Raw genomic sequence first — 18,197 nt, forward strand, 5'->3', positions numbered from 1 at the left:
CATAGAATGATTTGGTTAAGTGTTCCCTCTTTTTGGGTTGTTTGGAAAAGTTTCAGAATGAATGGTACCAGCTTCTCTTTGTATGTCTGGTAGAATTCAGCTGTGAACCCACCTGCACCTGGGCTTTTTTTGGTTGCTAGGCTATTAATTGCTGCCTCAACTTCAGCCCTTGTTATTGGTCTGTTCAGGGTTTTGACTTCTTCCTGGTTTAGGCTTGGATGGGTGCAAGTGTTCAGGAATTTGTCCATTTCTTCTAGGTTTGTTTCTAGTAATTTCTGATGGTAGTTTGTATTTCTGTGGAATCGGTGGTGATATCCACTTTATCGTTTTTTATTGCCTCTATTTGATTCTTCTCTCTTTTCTTTTTTATTGATCTGGCTAGCAGACTGTCTATTTTGTTGATCTTTTCAAAAAACCAGCTCTTGGATTTATTGATTTTTTTTTTTGAAGGGTTTTCTTATGTCTCTATCTCCTTCAGTTCTGCTCTGATCTTAGTTATTTCTTGCTGTCTACTAGCTTTTGAGTTTTTGTTGATCTTGCTCCTCTAGCTCTTTCAATTTTGATGATAGGGTGTCAATTTTAGATTTTTCCTTGCTTCTCATATGGACATATTTAGTGCTATAAATTTCCCTCTAGACACTGCTTTAAATGTGTCCCAGAGATTCTGGTACATTGTGTCTTCGTTCTCATTGATTTCAAAGAACATCTTTACTTCTGCCTTCATTTCGTTGTTTATCCTGTCAACATTCAAGAACCAGCTGTTCAGTTTCCATGAATTTGTGCAGTTCTGAGTAATTTTCTTAATCCTGAGTTCTAATTTGATTGCACTGTGGTCTGAGAGACTGTTTGTTATGACTTCCATTCTTTTGCATTTGCTGAGGAGTGATTTACTTCCAATTATGTGGTCAATTTTATAGTAGGTGTGATGTGATGCTGAGAAGAATCTATATTCTATGGATTTGGAGTGGAGAGTTCTGTAAATGTCTATTAGGTTTGCTTGTTCCAGATCTGAGTTCAAGTCCTGGATATCCTTGTTAGTTTTCTGTCTCATTGATCCATCTAATATTGACAGTGGGGGGTGTTAAAGTCTCCCACTATTATTGTGTGGGAGTCTAAGTCTCTTTGTAGTTCATTAAGAACTTTCTTTATGTACCTGGGTGCCCCTGTATGGGGTGCATATATATTTAGGATCGTTAGCTCTTCTTGTTGCATTGATCCTTTTACCATTATGCAATTTCCTCCTTTGTTTCTTTTGATCTTTGTTGGTTTAAAGTCTATTTTATCAGAGACTAGGATTGCAACTACTGGTTTTTTTGTTTTTTTGTGTTTTTTTTTGGTCTCCATTTGCTTGGTAAATCTTCCTCCATCCCTTTATTTTGAGCCTTTGTGTGTCCTTGCACGTGAGATGGGTTTCCTGGATATAGCACACTGATGGTTCTTGTCTTTTTATCCAATTTGCCAGTCTGTGTCTTTTGACTGAGGCATTTAGCCAATTTACATTTAAGGTTAATATTGTTATGTGTGAATTTGATCCTGTCATTTTGATGCTAGCTGGTTGTTTTGCCCGTAGGTTGATGCAGTTTCTTCATTGTATCAATGCTCTTTGCCATTTGGTATGTTTTTGGAGTGGCTGGTACTGGTTGTTCCTTTCTATGTTTAGTGCTTCTTTCAGGAGCTCTTGTAAGGCAGTCCTGGTGGTGATGAGATCTCTGAGCAATTGCTTGTTCATAAAGGATTTTATTTCTCCTTTGCTTATGAAGCTTAGTTTGGCTGGATATTAAATTCTAGGTTGAAAATTCTTTTCTTTAAGGATGTTGAATATTGGCCCCCACTCTCTTCTGGCTTGTAGGGTTTCTGCCAAGAGATCTGCTGTGAGTCTGATGGGCTTCCCTTTGTGGGTAACCTGATCTCTTTGGCTGCCTTTAGCATTTTTTCCTTCATTTCAACCCTGGTGAACCTGACGATTACGTGCCTTGGGGTGCTCTTCTTGAGGAATATCTCTGTGGTGTTCTCCATATTTCCTGGACTTGAATATTGTCCTGCCTTGCTAAGTTGGGAAAGTTCTTCTGGATAATATCCTGAAGAGTTTTTCCAGCTTGGATTAATTCTCTTCGTCACATTCAGGTACACCTATCAAACATAGATTAGGTCTTTTCACATAGTCCTATATTTCTTGGAGGCTTTGTTCATTTCTTTTTATTCTTTTTTCTCTAATCTTGCCTTCTTATTTTATTTCATTGAGTTGATTTTCAATCTCTGATATCCTTTCTTCTGCTTGGTCAATTCAGGAATTGAAACTTGTGTGTGCTGCATGAAGTTCTCGTGTTGTGTTTTTCAGCTCCATTGATTCATTTATATTCTTATCTTAGCTGTTCATTCTCATTAGCATTTCATCGAACCTTTTTTAAATGTTCTTAGTTTCTTTGCATTGTGTTAGAACATGTTCTTTTAGCTCAGAGAAGTTTGTTATTACCCACTTTCTGAAGCCTGTTTCTGTCAATTCATCAGACTCATTCTCCATCCAGCTTTGTTCCCTTGCTGGTGATGAGTTGTGATCCCTTAGAGGAGGAGAGTTGTTCTGGTTTTGGGTGTTTTCATCCTTTTGCACTGGTTTCTTCCCATCTTTGTGGATTTATCTACCTGTGTTCTTTGTAGTTGGTGACTTTCAGATGGGGTCTCTGAGTGGACGTCCTTTTTGTTGATGATGAAGTTATTTCTTTCTGTTTTTCAGTTTTCCTTCTAACAGTCAGGCCCCTCTGCTGTAGGTCTGCTGGAGGTCCACTCCAGACCCTGCCTGCTTGGGGATCACCTGTGGTGACTGCAAAACAGTAAGGGTTGATGCCAGTTTCTTCTTCTGTTATCTTTGTCCCAGAAGGATACCCGCCAAATGTCAGCCTAAGCTCTCCTTTATGAGGTGTCTCTTTGGATATATGGGGGTCAGGGAGCTGCTTGAGGAAACAATCATTCCCTTATAGGAGTTCAAGTGCTGAGCTGTGATCTCCATTGTTCTGTTCAGAGCTGCTGGGCAGGTACATCTAAGTCTGCTGCAGAGGAACTCATAACTGTATTATTTTCTCAGGTGCTCTGTCCTAGGAAGGTGGGGCTTTGTTTATAAGTTCCTGATGTGCTGCTGCCTTTTTTCACAGATGCCTTGTCCAGCGAGGAGGTAGCCTAGTCACAGTCTGCCAGCAGAGGTGTTGCTGAGCTCCATGGGCTCTGCCCAGCCGCTGTGTGAACTACCTTGTGGTTTTGTTTACAGAGGTATAGTTAGAACTGCCTCAGTAATGGCAGACTGCCTCTGTAATGGCGGATTGCCTTGGTAGTGGTGGATTGCCTTGGTAATGGCGGACTGCCCCAGTAGTGGTGGACTGCCTTGGTCATGACGGACGCTGTTCCCCTCACAGAGCTGGACCATCCTGAGTCCAGCTGTGCTTGCTGTGAAACTCTCAATCCAGAGCATTTCAGATTGCTGGTCTTTGTGGGGGTGGGACCTGCGGAGCCAGATCACCCAGCTCCCTGTTTCAGCCCCCTTTTTTTTCTGTTGAATGGGCAGCTATGTCTCCCAGGCATTCCAGGCACCAGTTGAAATGGTCACTCTGATTTTTGTGAGTTTTTGTGCAGAGACCTGCTGCGCCAGCTGAAACAGCCATGCTGGAAACTCATGGTGCTTTTCTGCCTGGGAATCTCCTGGTCTGTGGTCTGTGGGCAGTCAAAACTTGTTTGGAAATGCGATGTTCACTCATCTTCTGCGTTCTAGCTGGGAACTGCACTCCAGAGCTGTTCCTATTCAGCTGTCTTGGATCCCACTCCAGCTGAATAATTTTTAAAAAGAGATTAACCACAACTACAGAAGAATAGAAACCTGGAATAGACCTTATGTGAAAATGACCAACTGCTAAGGAGAATGACTGTCATCTCAGTTATTAAGTATAGAAAAATGATGCTGGGCATGGTGGCTCATGGCTGCAATCCCAGCACTTTGGGAGGCCAAGGTGGGCAGATCACGAGGTCGAGAGATCAAGACCATCCTGGCCAACATGGTGAAACCCCATCTCTACTAAAAATACAAAAATTAGCCTGGTGTGGTGGCGGGTGCCTGTAGTCCCAGCTATTCAGGAAGCTGAGGCAGGAGGATCGCTTAAACCTTGTAGCCAGAGGTTGTAGTGAACCAAGATCATGCCACTGCACTCCAGCCTGGCAACAGAATGAGACTCTGTCTCAAAAAAAAAAAAAAAGGAAAAGAAAAAGAAAAAAGACTCAACATCAGAAAAATAGAAACAACCCAGCAGCTGTTTCATCTTTGTATGTTGCCTATCCCTCTCTGGGCTAAATATTAAATGTTTTTTATGTGAAAGAATTCTAAAACTATTTAAAATCTACTTCATGCCAGCCATCATTCTGGATTCTGGATTTATACATAAATAGAGTGAAGAAAGCTACAGGCAATATTGATTTCTTGACAATTTTTACTGAAAAAGAATAAAGAATTAAACTTAGATTTCAGATTTCTCCTCTGAGCTCTAGTTTCCAATTTCAGCTGGCTGCTTGGCTGTGCTGCAGACATTTCAGGTTTACTGTCTTGCGTGTCTGAACTCGATCTTTCTCCCATACCTTCTCCACCTTCACCTGCCCCCACCTCAGCCTTCTTGACCAACCTGTTCAAGACTCAACCTGGGAGCTCCATTGACCCTGACCCCACCCTCTATCCAAATCACCAGATCACATTGCGTTTACTTCCAAAATGCCTTTAAAGTAATCTGCTTGCCCTCTGAAACCACGATTGTTCTTTTTCTGTTGTTGCCTTTAATGGCCCAACAGCCAAAGTGCAAATGGTCATTATGGAAATTAAATACTATTGCATATGTTGTTATTTAACCCTACTATAAAGACATCTTTTTATTAAGTGCTACAGGGACTTTGAACATAGTGAGAAAGGTAGATCCAATCCTCGCTTTTGATAGAGATAGACTTTAAATGAGTAATCCTCAAAATAAATGTGTGTTTCCAAACTCAAATAAGTGCTACTGAGGAAGAGTCATGGGTACAATGGCAGGCATTAGGAAAGCCTCACTGAGCAAAGTGACTTCAGAAGAAAACAAAATCTAAAAACTTGAGCAGTTCTCCTTCCATGCTTCCACCTTTTAAAGACTGCCAATCGCACTTGGACAACATTTTACATCTCTAACTCGGTCTTCAGCGCCCTGCAGCATTCGGCTTCTGTCTGCCAACCTAGCCTCATCTTCCTCCTCTCCTCCTCGGTTTCCGCTCCCCGTGTAGGTTGTCTTGTCTTCTAACTCATTCTTACCGCAGGGTCTTTGCACAGGATTTTCCTTCTGTCTCCAAAACTCCTTGCCGTGCTCTTCCCCAGGCCTTCCATGATCCAACCAATTTAAACAAAGCCTTACCTTGTTTTCTCCTTTATGTCTTTGGATGATTTTTATTTTCTAGCATGTATAAAAATTTTCTTTGCATAATTACATGTTTACTTATTTGTTTAAAGTCTCTTTTCTTCTTTAGACCTCGTGTTCCACAAATACAAGGGCCATGTCCATTTCCTTCTCAATGTGTGTCTGACACAGAGTAGGCATTCAACAAATATTTGTGAATGAATCTATAAATCACTAAATAAATGCATGAAAAGACAAATGGAAGAAAGCTGCAGTCGAATCTTTAAGCTGTAAGAAATGAATAAATAATGAGTATAATCAAGAAATTATGCTATGGTAGAAAAAAACACATAATTTGAAATTAGAAAACAAAAGTTCCAGGGTTAGCTCTTCATTTAATTAGCTCTAAGATTCTGGAAAACTCATTTAACTTCTGTAATCTTTTGCCTTTTCATCTGTAAAATGAAGATAATACCAGTGACGTTGTGAAAGTCAAATGAGATAATATATGTGAAAGTGCTTTGCAAATTCGAACACAGCATGAATTTTTTTTGTGTGTTAAAACAAAAATGTCCAGGGATAATTCAGTTGACATTTAAAGTGTAAATTCCAGATCGTTGGCCTCTACACTCTAGCCACATTCAGGAAATTGCCACAGAGCTAAACTGCTGTACAAAGACAGCATCAAAGTAAATTCTGTCCACTTAATTTCTTTAACCTATTAATGTAATAATTAAATAACTGTTCATTGGCTGTACACTATGTACCAGCCACTAGGACATGCACTAAAACTATAAGAATGCGCCATCATTTTTAATTTAAAAAGATAAACCTAAGGGGCAGTGCATGGAAAAAAGAGAGCTACAAAGGCTCAGAAAACTCTTGCCAGAAGAGATTTTGGAGATTTTTTAAAAAATATGGAAACAAATTTAGGTTTTACACTTACCATGGGCAGATTGTTTAGTCTCACCAAGTCCAATTCCTTGCTTGTGTTGAAAATTAAGGTCACTAATACCCACCTCCAATATGGTTGTAAAGAGGAATTCAGTTATATGTAGAAAACCGGGTATACTAGTCACTTAATAAATTTTTGTTTTCCTCTTTACCTTTGCTTTCTCAGATCTATTCATTGGACACAAAACTAATCAAGCTCATTTATTACTGACAAATAGATACGAAATCTCTTTGTATAATGAACAAATACAGGAAAACTGATGCCCAGAAGAAAACACACTGGACCAGAAACTGCTTCTTTCAATCAGCCTTCATTATCTTCTGTCTTTACTGCAGAAAGCATGATTCTGTAAGGTGTCCATGTGCAGTTCGTGAATCTTGCAAATAACTTTTTATCCTGTTATCCACATCGTTCACTGAAAATATTTATACAAAGAAGGGAAAGAACAGGATGGCAAGAGTAAATACCTTTTCAAGCATACATAGAGTTACCTTTGGCAAAAAGCATCAGCAAATCATAACCTTAGGGCATGTGTCACATTTCTGGAAAACAGAAACGGACATTGTTTCCCTACAGATGGTCTTGTCCTCTAAACAATTTTGAAACTCCTTAATCTCTCAAATTCATCTGAATGCTTGCAGGCAGTACTCAAGGAGAGCTGTTCAATGTCATGTAAAAATATAATCCAGACTTTTTGAGGACAGAGCTTGCAGCTAATTTGAAAGCACTGCAGGATGGAGTTTGAGATCATGGACTTTAGAGTCAAGCAGCCCTAGCTTCAAGTTGCCTTATAGCTGAAGGGTTTGGGGAGTATAGTATTTTCCCATCGATGCTGTAAAAAAGTGACATGAATTTTGTGGGCTGAAACAACACAAATTTGTTATATTATCGTTTAGGATGTCAGATGGCTAAAATGAGTCGGCAGGAATCTGTTCTTTCTGGATTATCTAGGGGAGAATCTGTTTCCTTGCCTGTTCCAGTTTCTAACTGCTATCCACATTCCTTGGTGCACGGCTCCTTCTTCCATCTTCAAAACAACAACCCAGCATCTTCTCTCCTTTCTGACCCTCTGACTCCCTCTTATAAGAACTCTTGATTGCATGGGCTGACCCAGATAACCCAAGCTAAATCTCCACATCTCGAGATGTTTAATTTGTTCATACCTGCAAGATCTCTTTTGCTATTTAAAGTTCCTTTTTGTCTATATTCATAAATTTCAGGGATTAAAACATGAAAACCTTTGGAGCCATCATTCTGTTTATTACAGGGAATAGACTGTTTGTCATCTCAGTTCTCTTACCTTTGACTTAAGAACTGCAATAGTTTCTATTGCAATGGGTCCTTATGAGAATTAAATAAAATTGCATATGCTGGCATTTAACACTAATATAAAAAATCGTTTTGTTAAGTGATCTTGGAACTTTGAACATAGTGAGAAAGGTAGATCCAATCCTTGCTCTTGGTAGAGCTTTTAAATGAGTAATCCCTCAAACAAATGTATGTTTGCAAACTCTAATAAAAAGTTCTACTAAGAATGAGTAATGGGTAAGTTGGCAAGAATTAGGAAAGCCTCTCTGAGCAAGTAGCTTTTAGCTGAGATTAGATGAATAACCAGGAATTACCTAGCTGAGATAAAGCATAAAACAACATACCAGAAAAAGGAAAAAGATAAGCAAATCCTGACAGCAGGAATGAATGTGGTGTATCCAAGGAATTTGAAGGCATAAAGACACACAACAGGTCATGTTCAAAGAAGTCATGTAAAGTTTTGGGCTTATCCTAAGAGCAATGGTTTAATCAGAGTGCTTATTAGGAAATATGGCTCTGGGTGCTGTGTAGGGAATCTGGGGCCAGAGGGAAATCAGGAATGCCAGGAAAGTGAGTTATTTGGTCTTAGTCTAGCAAGAGATGATAGAGTATTTTAGGCTGGGATCCCAAGGAAGCAAACTCTGAGATGCAGATCAGCAGGCAGGTGACTGGTTGCGGAGTGCCATTTGGGATCAATGCCTGCAGATGGGAAAGACAAAGGGTTGGACAAAGGGAGATCTCAGCCTACCCTGAAAAGGCACTCTGAAGATTGGATGACCCCTTAGAGTTGACATGGACAAGGAGAGCAGGATTTCACACCACCATGTGGATCAGTCACTGGATATAGCTGTACCTGGAAGGGAAAAAGGGTACCCTCAGCTGACGTCAACTTCTTCAGTAGTGGCAGTCCCAAAGCAGGCTGACGGCTCAGCACCTGGGAAAATCTTAGAGAGTTCTGGGTCACGCATCACAGCATCCACCATATGAAGGGCTGCCATAAATGGCAATGAAAATAGAGAGAAAGTAGACAGATTTGGGAAATATTTTCTAGATAGAGCTGACAGACTTTGGCCATAGATTATGTATAGGGAGAGAAAAGAGGGCATTATTACGGATCATAGCCAGGTTTATTTTATAACAGAATGGATATGTGTACCACATTTTTATATATTTGTATTGATTAGTTAGATGAATAAATGAATCTGCACTTCAGAGAACAGGCCTAGGCTGTGATCAAAATTTAGGAGTAATCAATAAATAGGAGATCATAAAAAGCATAAGCCCACATAAGAGTCACCTCAAGAAAGAACATAGTATAAGAAGGTTCATAAATCCTTGAGTTATGACAATAATTAAGAGAGGTTTTGTGAATCTCTTGCCCTCTGCTTGGCACATAATAAAAGCTCAGTAAATCCTTGTTACCATAATAATAATATATTTTTTTTTATTTAGCAAGGGAAATGGGCTGCCACAAAGGTGTAGTCTATATGCCTGTAAATCCATAGCCACAGACAGCAGAACAAAGCGTTCTTCTGGAAGCCTTGGAAAAACTGGAGCACACATGAGCCGCACGGTTGGAGAGTTGAACACGGCACACCTAGACATGGCTTTCAAGTAGGATCCTTCAGAAAAGATCAGCCTTGGCTCCTGCTTGTCATTCATTCCTCACATCTACTTTTTCAGCAATCCTCTTGGCTTTACCTTCACAATGTGCCAGAACTGGATCAGTTCTCACTACCTCCACATTCTCCCTAGAAGCCTTCATCCTCTCTTTCCTGGATTATTTCAACATTTCCTGACGAGTCTTTTTGCCCCCACTCCCAACTTGTCTCCTTGAAACCTATTCTTTTCTAAGAAGTGACTGTGATCTTTTAAAATGATAAGGAAAACCATGTTATTTCTCTGCTCCAAATTCTCCAAAGCCTACCTGTCTCCTACAGAGTAAGAACTAAATCCACAACCAAAGCCTGTGAGGCTGCACACATCCTGCTCCTGCCCTCTTCCCACTGCCTACTCACCCTTACCTCATCTCCACCCACTCTGCCCTGCTCACTCTGCTCTGACCACATGGGTCCCTGGCTGTTCGCCATACACCCCTTGCACACGCTTCTCTTCAACCCTCTGCATTTGCTCCTCTGCCCACAGCCCCCTCCTATGGATAGCCACACAGCTGGCTGCCTCTCTCACCTCTTTTAAATCTTTGCACAATGTCTCATTACGAGAAGCTGTGCCTGAATATTTTCCAAGAAAATCTCAGCTCTCTCCTTCCACTCCTGTACAAATCTCCTTCATTTTTACTCATAGTATTCATTACTTTCTGACATCATATATGTTATAAATGTATATGTTTCTACTGTCTATTTCCCAGTAGAACATAAACTTCATTAAGGTTAAAAAAGGGGTTCTTGCATGGTTTGGTTTGGTTGTTTTTTTTTTGGCTTACTGTTTTATTTCCAATCCCTTGAAAAGTTCTGGCTAATAACACAGCTTTAATAAATACTAATTAAATAAATAAGTGGATAAATGAGTGAGTGAATGAATATATGAGAGTCTAAACTCAATTTTCTAGTGAGGTACCTTCCCTAATGTGTCTCCCTTTATGTACTTTCTGGACTTACTTGACTAGATAAAAAGAAGGAAAAAAAGACCTGTCTTGCTTTCTTAAAGGACTAGAAAGAGGACCAGATGTAAGATTCCCAAGTCTCCAGCACCTTTGAAGCTCACATTTAGCATATGACAACTCCATATGTCAGCGGGGACACTGGCTGGCTTGAATATTGTGGAAGGCAGGAAGAACACGTTTATATTCTTCCAAAGAAGTTATTACTCTATGTCTGGGAAATGCCAAAATAAATTTGCAAACAAAAGATCACTTCATTCCTCTTGGGCACTGCACAGGTAAAACACTTGATTAACTTTTCCTGCTGGCTTTCGGTAGCTACTGTTGAGGATGTGTACACAAGCCTAAGGAGACATCCTCTATTATTCATATTATCACTATCCTCAGGTGACAATTGTCTTCAATGACTGCAGATTAGCACTAGTGCACCATCTCTCAAAAGTCGTCTTTTCAGGCTCTGTCATGTCAGCGTTTTGTAGGTAAAATCCCATTCTAGAATTGAACCCACCCCAAATTATTATCCTGGATTGCTCGGCTTTCTCTCCGTAGCTCTGGAGTTGCCCCTGATAGGAATGTCCAAAGGGCACTGATGTGGACTGCCAAATGTTTGCAGTGCACTTTAATTACTTGTCTGGGAATAAAAGCTTTCCTGTGGTTGGCAGAACCCCTTGTTTTAATTGTGGTTTGTGAAGATTTGAGAGTCTAAGCAATCTTGTTTATGTCTTATCTTTGTATTTTCCTGTCTTCAGCTTTTTTCTTAAAGGAAGGCCCAGATCTATATTATCTTACTGCCACATGTGAAGTAAAATGAATACTCACAGCCCTGCCCCAATCACTGAACACAGCTTTTAGTAACGTTTGACACTAGAACAGGATGTTGGCAACTCAACTGTTAAGGCTTTCTGTGATTATTCTTCCTTGAGATCACTCTGATGTCACCAGTGTAATTTGAGCCTGGAGCTTTTGTTCACACTTTAAATAGCAGTCCCAGAATGATTTCACTACAGACTCTCTGGAAAGCCTGGGAGCTGAATTCCGGAAGATCCCCACATCGATGAAAGCAAAGCGAAGCCACCAAGCCATCATTATGTCCACGTCGCTGCGAGTCAGCCCGTCCATCCACGGCTACCACTTTGACACAGCCTCTCGTAAGAAAGCCGTGGGCAACATCTTTGAAAACATAGACCAAGAATCACTGCAAAGGCTCTTCAGAAACTCTGGAGACAAGAAAGCAGAGGAGAGAGCTAAGATCATATTTGCCATAGATCAAGATGTGGAGGAGAAAACACGCGCCCTGATGGCCTTGAAGAAGAGGACAAAAGACAAGCTTTTCCAGTTTCTGAAACTGCGGAAATATTCTATCAAAGTTCACTGAGGACAACAGAATGGATAAGGACGTTATCCAAGAATGGACGTTCAAAGACCAAGTGAGTTTGTGAGATTCTCACAGATGCAGCAGTTTTGCTGCTACCTTGCAAGCTTCTCTTCTGTTAGGACTCCAGAGGCTGGAAAGGGACCGGGACTGGAAAGGGACCAGGACTGAACAGACTGGTTACAAAGACTCCAAACAATTTCACGCCCGTGCTGTTACAGTGGAGGACAAAATGCTTTCAGCAAGGATTTGAAAACTCTCCTGTCCCTGCAGGAAAGGATCGATGCTGATATAAGGGCCTGGATAGATGTAATGAGAACTAAAGAAAACAGATGGCTGGAGATGACATATATCTAGGGTCACTGTGTCAGGCCCTAGAACTTAAATTTAAGCGGAACTTTTTTTTTAACCAAATAGGTAGGGGGAGGGAGGAGGGAGAGGGAGGACAGGGAGAGAGAATCCTATGCATAAATTGTTTACTGAATTTTTATATCTGAGTGTTGAAAATGTTGCCAAGCCTGAATGTAGTCTATTGGTATAGATTTTTAGAGATCAATAATTGATTATTTATTTGCACTTAATACAATGCCTGAAAAAGTGCATCATGTGGATGTTAAGTACCAGTCAAGAAAGTAAGATGCCTTCAGCAGCTCAGTAAAACCATTTGCCACCTTTTGGTTTGTAAAAGGTTTTTTATATATTACAAGCAGGTTGCACAAATGTTAAAATAATGGGGTCTTTTATAAATCCAAAAGACTGTGAAAACATTTTATAATTTTAAAAAATCTGACTAATGCTAAAACGTAATCTAATTAAATTTCATACGGTTACCGCAGTGAGCATTAGGAAGTGAATTTGATATACTAAATAGTTTATAAAGAGGCTGTGGTTTCTATAATTTATTTTACTGGCAAATGTCATGCAACAATAATAAATTATTATAAACTTTCGGCTTTTGATTTGTGATGCTTGGTCTCAAAGTAAAAAATAAGATGGTAAATGTTGATAATTACAAACTTCTCTAAACATGTGTCTCTAACACAAAAAGATAGCTTTAGAGTAGCTTTATATTAATTACCAAACTTTTTCAAAACAAATTCTTACATCAAATATCTGGGAAGTTTCTCTGTCCTAATATTAAAATATAAGATATAGATACAGAAATTCATAGATTGACTCATTGGCATTGCTATTTATGTATCCATTAAGGATGAATTTTAAAAGGCTTTCTCCTTATGCTTTTGAAAAATTTCTTCTTTGACTACAGTAGCTATGTACATGCTTACATCTATATCTCCCAAGCAATATGCTTTGCGTTTAGAGTCTGAATGATGACCAAGATTCTGTATATTACTACTGTTCGTTTAATATGAACAAATATAGAAACAATATTATCTGTTTGCTTATTTCCCATTAAAATTATAATACAATATTTCTAGGACAGCATACATAAATGCATGCTATGCATTCCTAACAAAAAGAAATAAAATTTTTCCAGAAGTTAAACATTTCAGAAACACCTACAGGGTTTTTCAACATGCTGATCACAGTAAAACAAAACAATTGAACTGCCTCAAATCTGCTGAGAGGGTCACAAGTCAGGTTACAAATACTATGTTTTTAAAAAGAAAATCAAAGGCAAAATCTATTTTCAAATATTAATGTACTCATTCACTGAAGATAATACAAATCACTTTATTAAAAAGGAGTTCTTTCCAAGAGAGCATTCAGGAAGATCACGAATTAATATGCAAAATTGTGTGTGTGTGTGTGTGTGCGCACACACGCGTGCGCATTTTTCTAGGAGGAATATTGATAATTTTCACGAGATTTGTAAAGACACCTATAACTCCAAAAAAAAGTTATAAACAAAAGAAGGGTTTGCAAAGTAGCAGGAGAATTGGAGGAAGCCGAACCCAGCCTGGGGACATCCTAGAAAATTCCACAGAAATTTTCCCTGTTTCATTTTCCCTGTGCTGGTATCACAAGAGTATGGACGAGAAGGCTATAAAGAGGCCCTCTGCTCCATGACCCTAGCTTCCCATCCTTCTGAACTGAGCTGCCTTAATGTTCACTGTGTGTGCTAGAAATAACTTTATCCCCCCGATAGGGCCTGTCAGTGAAAATTTTTATTTTCTATTAAAAAATTGAAGCATATCTTGGATGCTAAACACAGTTCAAGGGTTAAGTGTCTTATACATACCCAGTAAGTATTTACTCTGCCACGGTTGTTTTCAATAGAGTACAAAGTATATTTTCTCCTCTTTTCACATTAGCATGCATTAAATTGTTTTCCTGCAGTATATTATGTTATTTTCTGATTTCAAGGCTGTAACATGGGAAACAAATTAAAAAGCAATTTGGATGCAACCCACAATGGTGTGGCGAATAAATACACTTCCAGTAGATTATCACAAGCATGTTGTCTTTCCATTTGTGGAGAACAAAAGTTGGAATCAATGTAATTGCTTAAGGATAATTTTTAGCTTCATAATACATTTATTATTTAATGTGAGGTGAAAACAAACATCATTAGAACAGGGAGAATTAGTTCAGTTCAGAAATTTATCTATGGCACAAGGATAAGCAAATATATCTTGGGACATCTCACTGTAATTAAAGAAATAAAAGCATCAAAGAATAGCTCATTAATCATATTTGTATCATTAGATCACTGTAAACTTTCACTGAGTGTTTATTATTAGTCAGTTTTCTAAAGTGGGTTTTTTTGAGTATTATTAATAATCACTTAATTAGTGCCATGATGTAGGAGCTAACGATGTGTGTGTGTGTGTGTGTGTGTGTGTGCATGTGTGTGTGTGTAATACAGTAATAAAACCAAAGCATAGAGAGGTGCAGTAACTTGGTCAATGACACACAGCTAATAACTCCAGAAATCAAATCCAGGAACTCTGGCCTTCATTCCTAGCCACTAGGCTATACTGGTTCTCTAGAAGAAACCAAGTTTTTCTTTCTCTTTTAAGTGACAATTACTTCTATGTTAGTCAGTCTTGAAGACAGGAAGGCCTGGCCTCTGAAGCATCACTTTAATCTGATCTGGGTATGTTTGTCTATTTATCTATTACACTTACTGCATGGGGAAAGTGTCTTAGTTTAATAGTTTTAGTTGTATCAAGGATGTGCTTAGATATAGCCTTTCAAGTCTGCAGTTAAAATAACACTTGTATTAGCACCTTGGAACACAAGGCCACATGTAAGCTCTCTTCTAGTCAGTCAAGGGTCTTAGTTTGTTCATTGAAGGAGCTCAGAAACCATGGATTCAATATTTTATTCACTCAGTTCATCACCTGGCCCGCAGCAGAAGAGGATTTATCCGGCAGATAGGTTTTTTGTGAAATAGGTCCAGGATGTATGATTGACTATATTTTTCTCATCATCAGAGGCTAATCAGGGTATGCAATGACATTTCCATGGAAAGTCTCATCTGTTAATAAACTAATAATGAAGCCATGGTCTGGGGATTGTATGTTTTTTCAGAGTATTTCAGTGACCCTTCTATACTCCATATGAGGGTTTATCAGCACAGCCTGTATGGATTCCCAGCATAACAGATTATTTAGTGAACCCCTGCTCTCACACCTTGGGAATGTGTTGCGGGGAAGCATTAGTATCTTACCTATTCATGAAACAAAAATATAGTAAGCACTCATAGGTGGGAGCCACTACGGCCAGAATGGATTGTTGTTCTCCATATCAGAAGAACAGAAAAGGTTTTAAAAGGGATATCCTACCGTGAGAAGTGTGATGGGAATTTAGACAGAATGCTTTGGAAGCATAAGGCAGAAACTGTGTGTGTGTGTGTGTGTGTGTGCGCGCGCATTTGTGTGTCTGTATGTCTGAGTGTGTGTTTAGGGAGTAACAGGAGAATTGAAGGAGGCCTAACCCAGTTGGAGGAGACCATAGAAAATTCCACAGAGAATTTTCCATATTTGGAAGTCTGAGTTGGGGTAGTAGAGAGAAAAAAAATTGTTTTAGCCTATGCTATTGCATTTGCAAAGACAAGGAGTCAGGAAAGAGTGTTTGAGAATTTCCAGGCAGTTCAGTCTGACCAAGGGCCTAGGCATTCCCAGGTAATATTTAGAAAGGCAGATGGGGCTAGGTGCAGTGACTCATGACTGTAATTTCAGCATTTTGGGAGGCTGAGGTGGGCATTCTGGGAGGCCAAGGTGGGCCTATCATTTGAGGTCAGGTGGCCAACATGGTGTAACCCCGTCTCTACCAAAAATACAAAAATTAGCAGGGTATGGTGGTGTATGCCTGTAATTGCAGCTACTTGAGAGACTGTGGTACAAGAATCACTTGAACCTGGGAGACAGAGGTTGCAGTGAGCCAAGATGGTGCCACTGTCCTCAAGCCTGAACTATGGAGTGAGACTCTGTCACAAAAAAAAAAAAAAAAAGAGAGAGAGAGAGATAAAAGAAAAAAAGAAAGGCACCTGGATCTTAAATGACAAGTTTAAGTATTAATTTTATTTTGAAGGTAAAAGAGAAACATTAAGATCTTTAAATAGACAAGTAACATTTACTGTCTAGCTACTGTGTATTGGGTCCTAGGAAAAGATATGGTTAATAGCTTGAAAAGTAATTCACCATCAAGCAGTTGAACTTGGTCAGATTCTGCAGAAGTCTGTAGCCTCATAGTTGGTGTACTGAATGAAAAGCTATACAGGACCTTTGGAGTTCAATAACAATGGGCAGCAATGTGGCAGCTGAAGATTATACAAAAGTAAAAGATTATCAAGAAAAGCTTTGTGAGGCCAGATTGTGGAAACAGAAAACTAATATATTACCTAATTAAATATTTAAGAAATTGTGACTATGCCTGATACTTAGAATGACTCTTATTATTTAACAAGTATTATAAATAAATGGTATAAGCTCTTTTTTTACTTGAAAAACTGGCCTGCAAACAGTTTCCAGATATTTTAAGTGATTATCATGGGTAATGCAAATGTGTTCTATTTCAATGTCCATACACATTGACAGTGGATATGGTTCAGCTAAGTATTGGCAAAACTATGTTACAGAGCTTTTGGAAGTAAGCATTCTGTCCCGATAAGGTTTAGCAGTTTTTTTTAAATTAAAACTGGATGAGTAATCAGAAGATTTTTAGGGTAGCCGCTTTCTCCCCTCCCTTCTTCTTACACACACACACAAGCATGCACACACATATGCACTCAGACATATGCAGACAAGCGCACGCACATGCACACACACACGTGCACACACACATGCACACACGCAGATAAGTGCACACACACATGTGCAAACACATGCACACAGACACATGCAGACAAGTGCACACACATGCACACATGTGCACACACGTTCACACACACATGCACACACTCATGCACACACTACAGACATATAGTCCTATAGGAGCGTATCAGTTTTCTTCCCTGAGCTTTTGTTTCTTCATCTGTGGACAACAGCATCGTGTTAAGCAAACAATACCAGACTGAGCCTAGAATTCTGGGGTTTTTCCCGACTCTGCCTTAGACAAATTCCTTTATTATCTCTGAGTTTCATCTGTAAGAAAAAAAAGCAGCTAGACTAGATGGATGATGTCTGTGACCTTTATCAGCTTTTGCATTCTACATCAATGGGAAATAGCAACTGTGCCGCAGGATTTTTTTCTGGATCAATTGGTATTCCACATATGACAGGAATTTCTCTTAAGTCTGATAAAGGCCTAATTTAAAAGTTTTCATCTTTAGTCAGTGGTTGCTGAAGGCACAATGTGAGGAAAATTACTTTTTGTAGATGCATCTGTCCTTTTTAATAGCCTGTCCCCGTTCTGGTTGGCTGGTGACTGTGCCAGGGCTGGCTTTCATTATTTTGACTATCTCTTCCATAGCCAAGCAATGACAGAGTCACTGAGACAATCCCCACTGTTGGTGAGAATTGAATTCATCTGTAAAGTTTTAAAAATAGAGATTCTTGGTCCCAAACTCTCCAGGCATTGTCCTTAGTACTAGGTATTTTTACAAAGCTCCACAGTCAGCTGAAAAGAACACGAGATATGGAACCATTTCTTAGGCTACATTGGCTCTTCCGTTGGTAGCACTTTGTAATATAAAGACCAAGAAAGAGGATTTGATTTCATGGCATTAGTTAGAATTTGTCTTACCATATTAATTCTGTCATTAATTGGAAATGATACTGACACGCTCTGGCTCTGTGTCCCCACCCAAATCTCCTCTTGAATTGTAATCCCCACGTGTTGAGGGAGGGGCCTGGTGGGAGGAGACTGGATCATGGAGACGGTTTCCCCAGTGCTGTTCTTGTGAGAGTGAGAGAGTTTTCATGAGAGCTGGTGGTTGAAAAGTGGCAGTTTCCCCTGGGCTCTCTCTCTCCTGCCACTGTGTAAGACGTGCTTTGCTTCCCTTTCACCTTTGGCCATGATTGTAAGTTTTCTGAGGCCCCCCCAACCATATGGAACTATGAGTTGATTAAACCACTTTTGTTTATTAATTACCCAGTCTCAGGTATTTCTCTTTCTTGAATTTCAATCTGATATTTATCTACCCTG

General features: G+C 39.4%; 1 protein-coding gene across 1 annotated transcript; it reads left to right on the top strand.

Annotated features, from left to right (window-relative positions):
- Window positions 1–11,167: 11,167 nt before the first annotated feature.
- TCIM (transcriptional and immune response regulator) lies at window positions 11,168–12,592 on the top strand. Its single transcript, XM_012476086.3, has one exon. It carries the CDS (start codon window positions 11,325–11,327, stop codon window positions 11,643–11,645), a length of 321 nt encoding a protein of 106 aa, XP_012331509.1. The 5' UTR covers window positions 11,168–11,324; the 3' UTR covers window positions 11,646–12,592.
- Window positions 12,593–18,197: the final 5,605 nt, after the last annotated feature.

Source organism: Aotus nancymaae, unplaced genomic scaffold, assembly GCF_030222135.1.
Source record: "Aotus nancymaae isolate 86718 unplaced genomic scaffold, 86718_ANA_hifiasm-v0.15.2.pri h1tg000097l, whole genome shotgun sequence".
Taxonomy (NCBI): Eukaryota; Metazoa; Chordata; class Mammalia; order Primates; family Aotidae; genus Aotus; species Aotus nancymaae.

Coding starts and splice junctions, on each gene's coding strand:
- TCIM (XM_012476086.3), top strand. CDS start 11,325: ATGAAAGCAAAGCGAAGCCACCAAGCCATCATTATGTCCACGTCGCTG.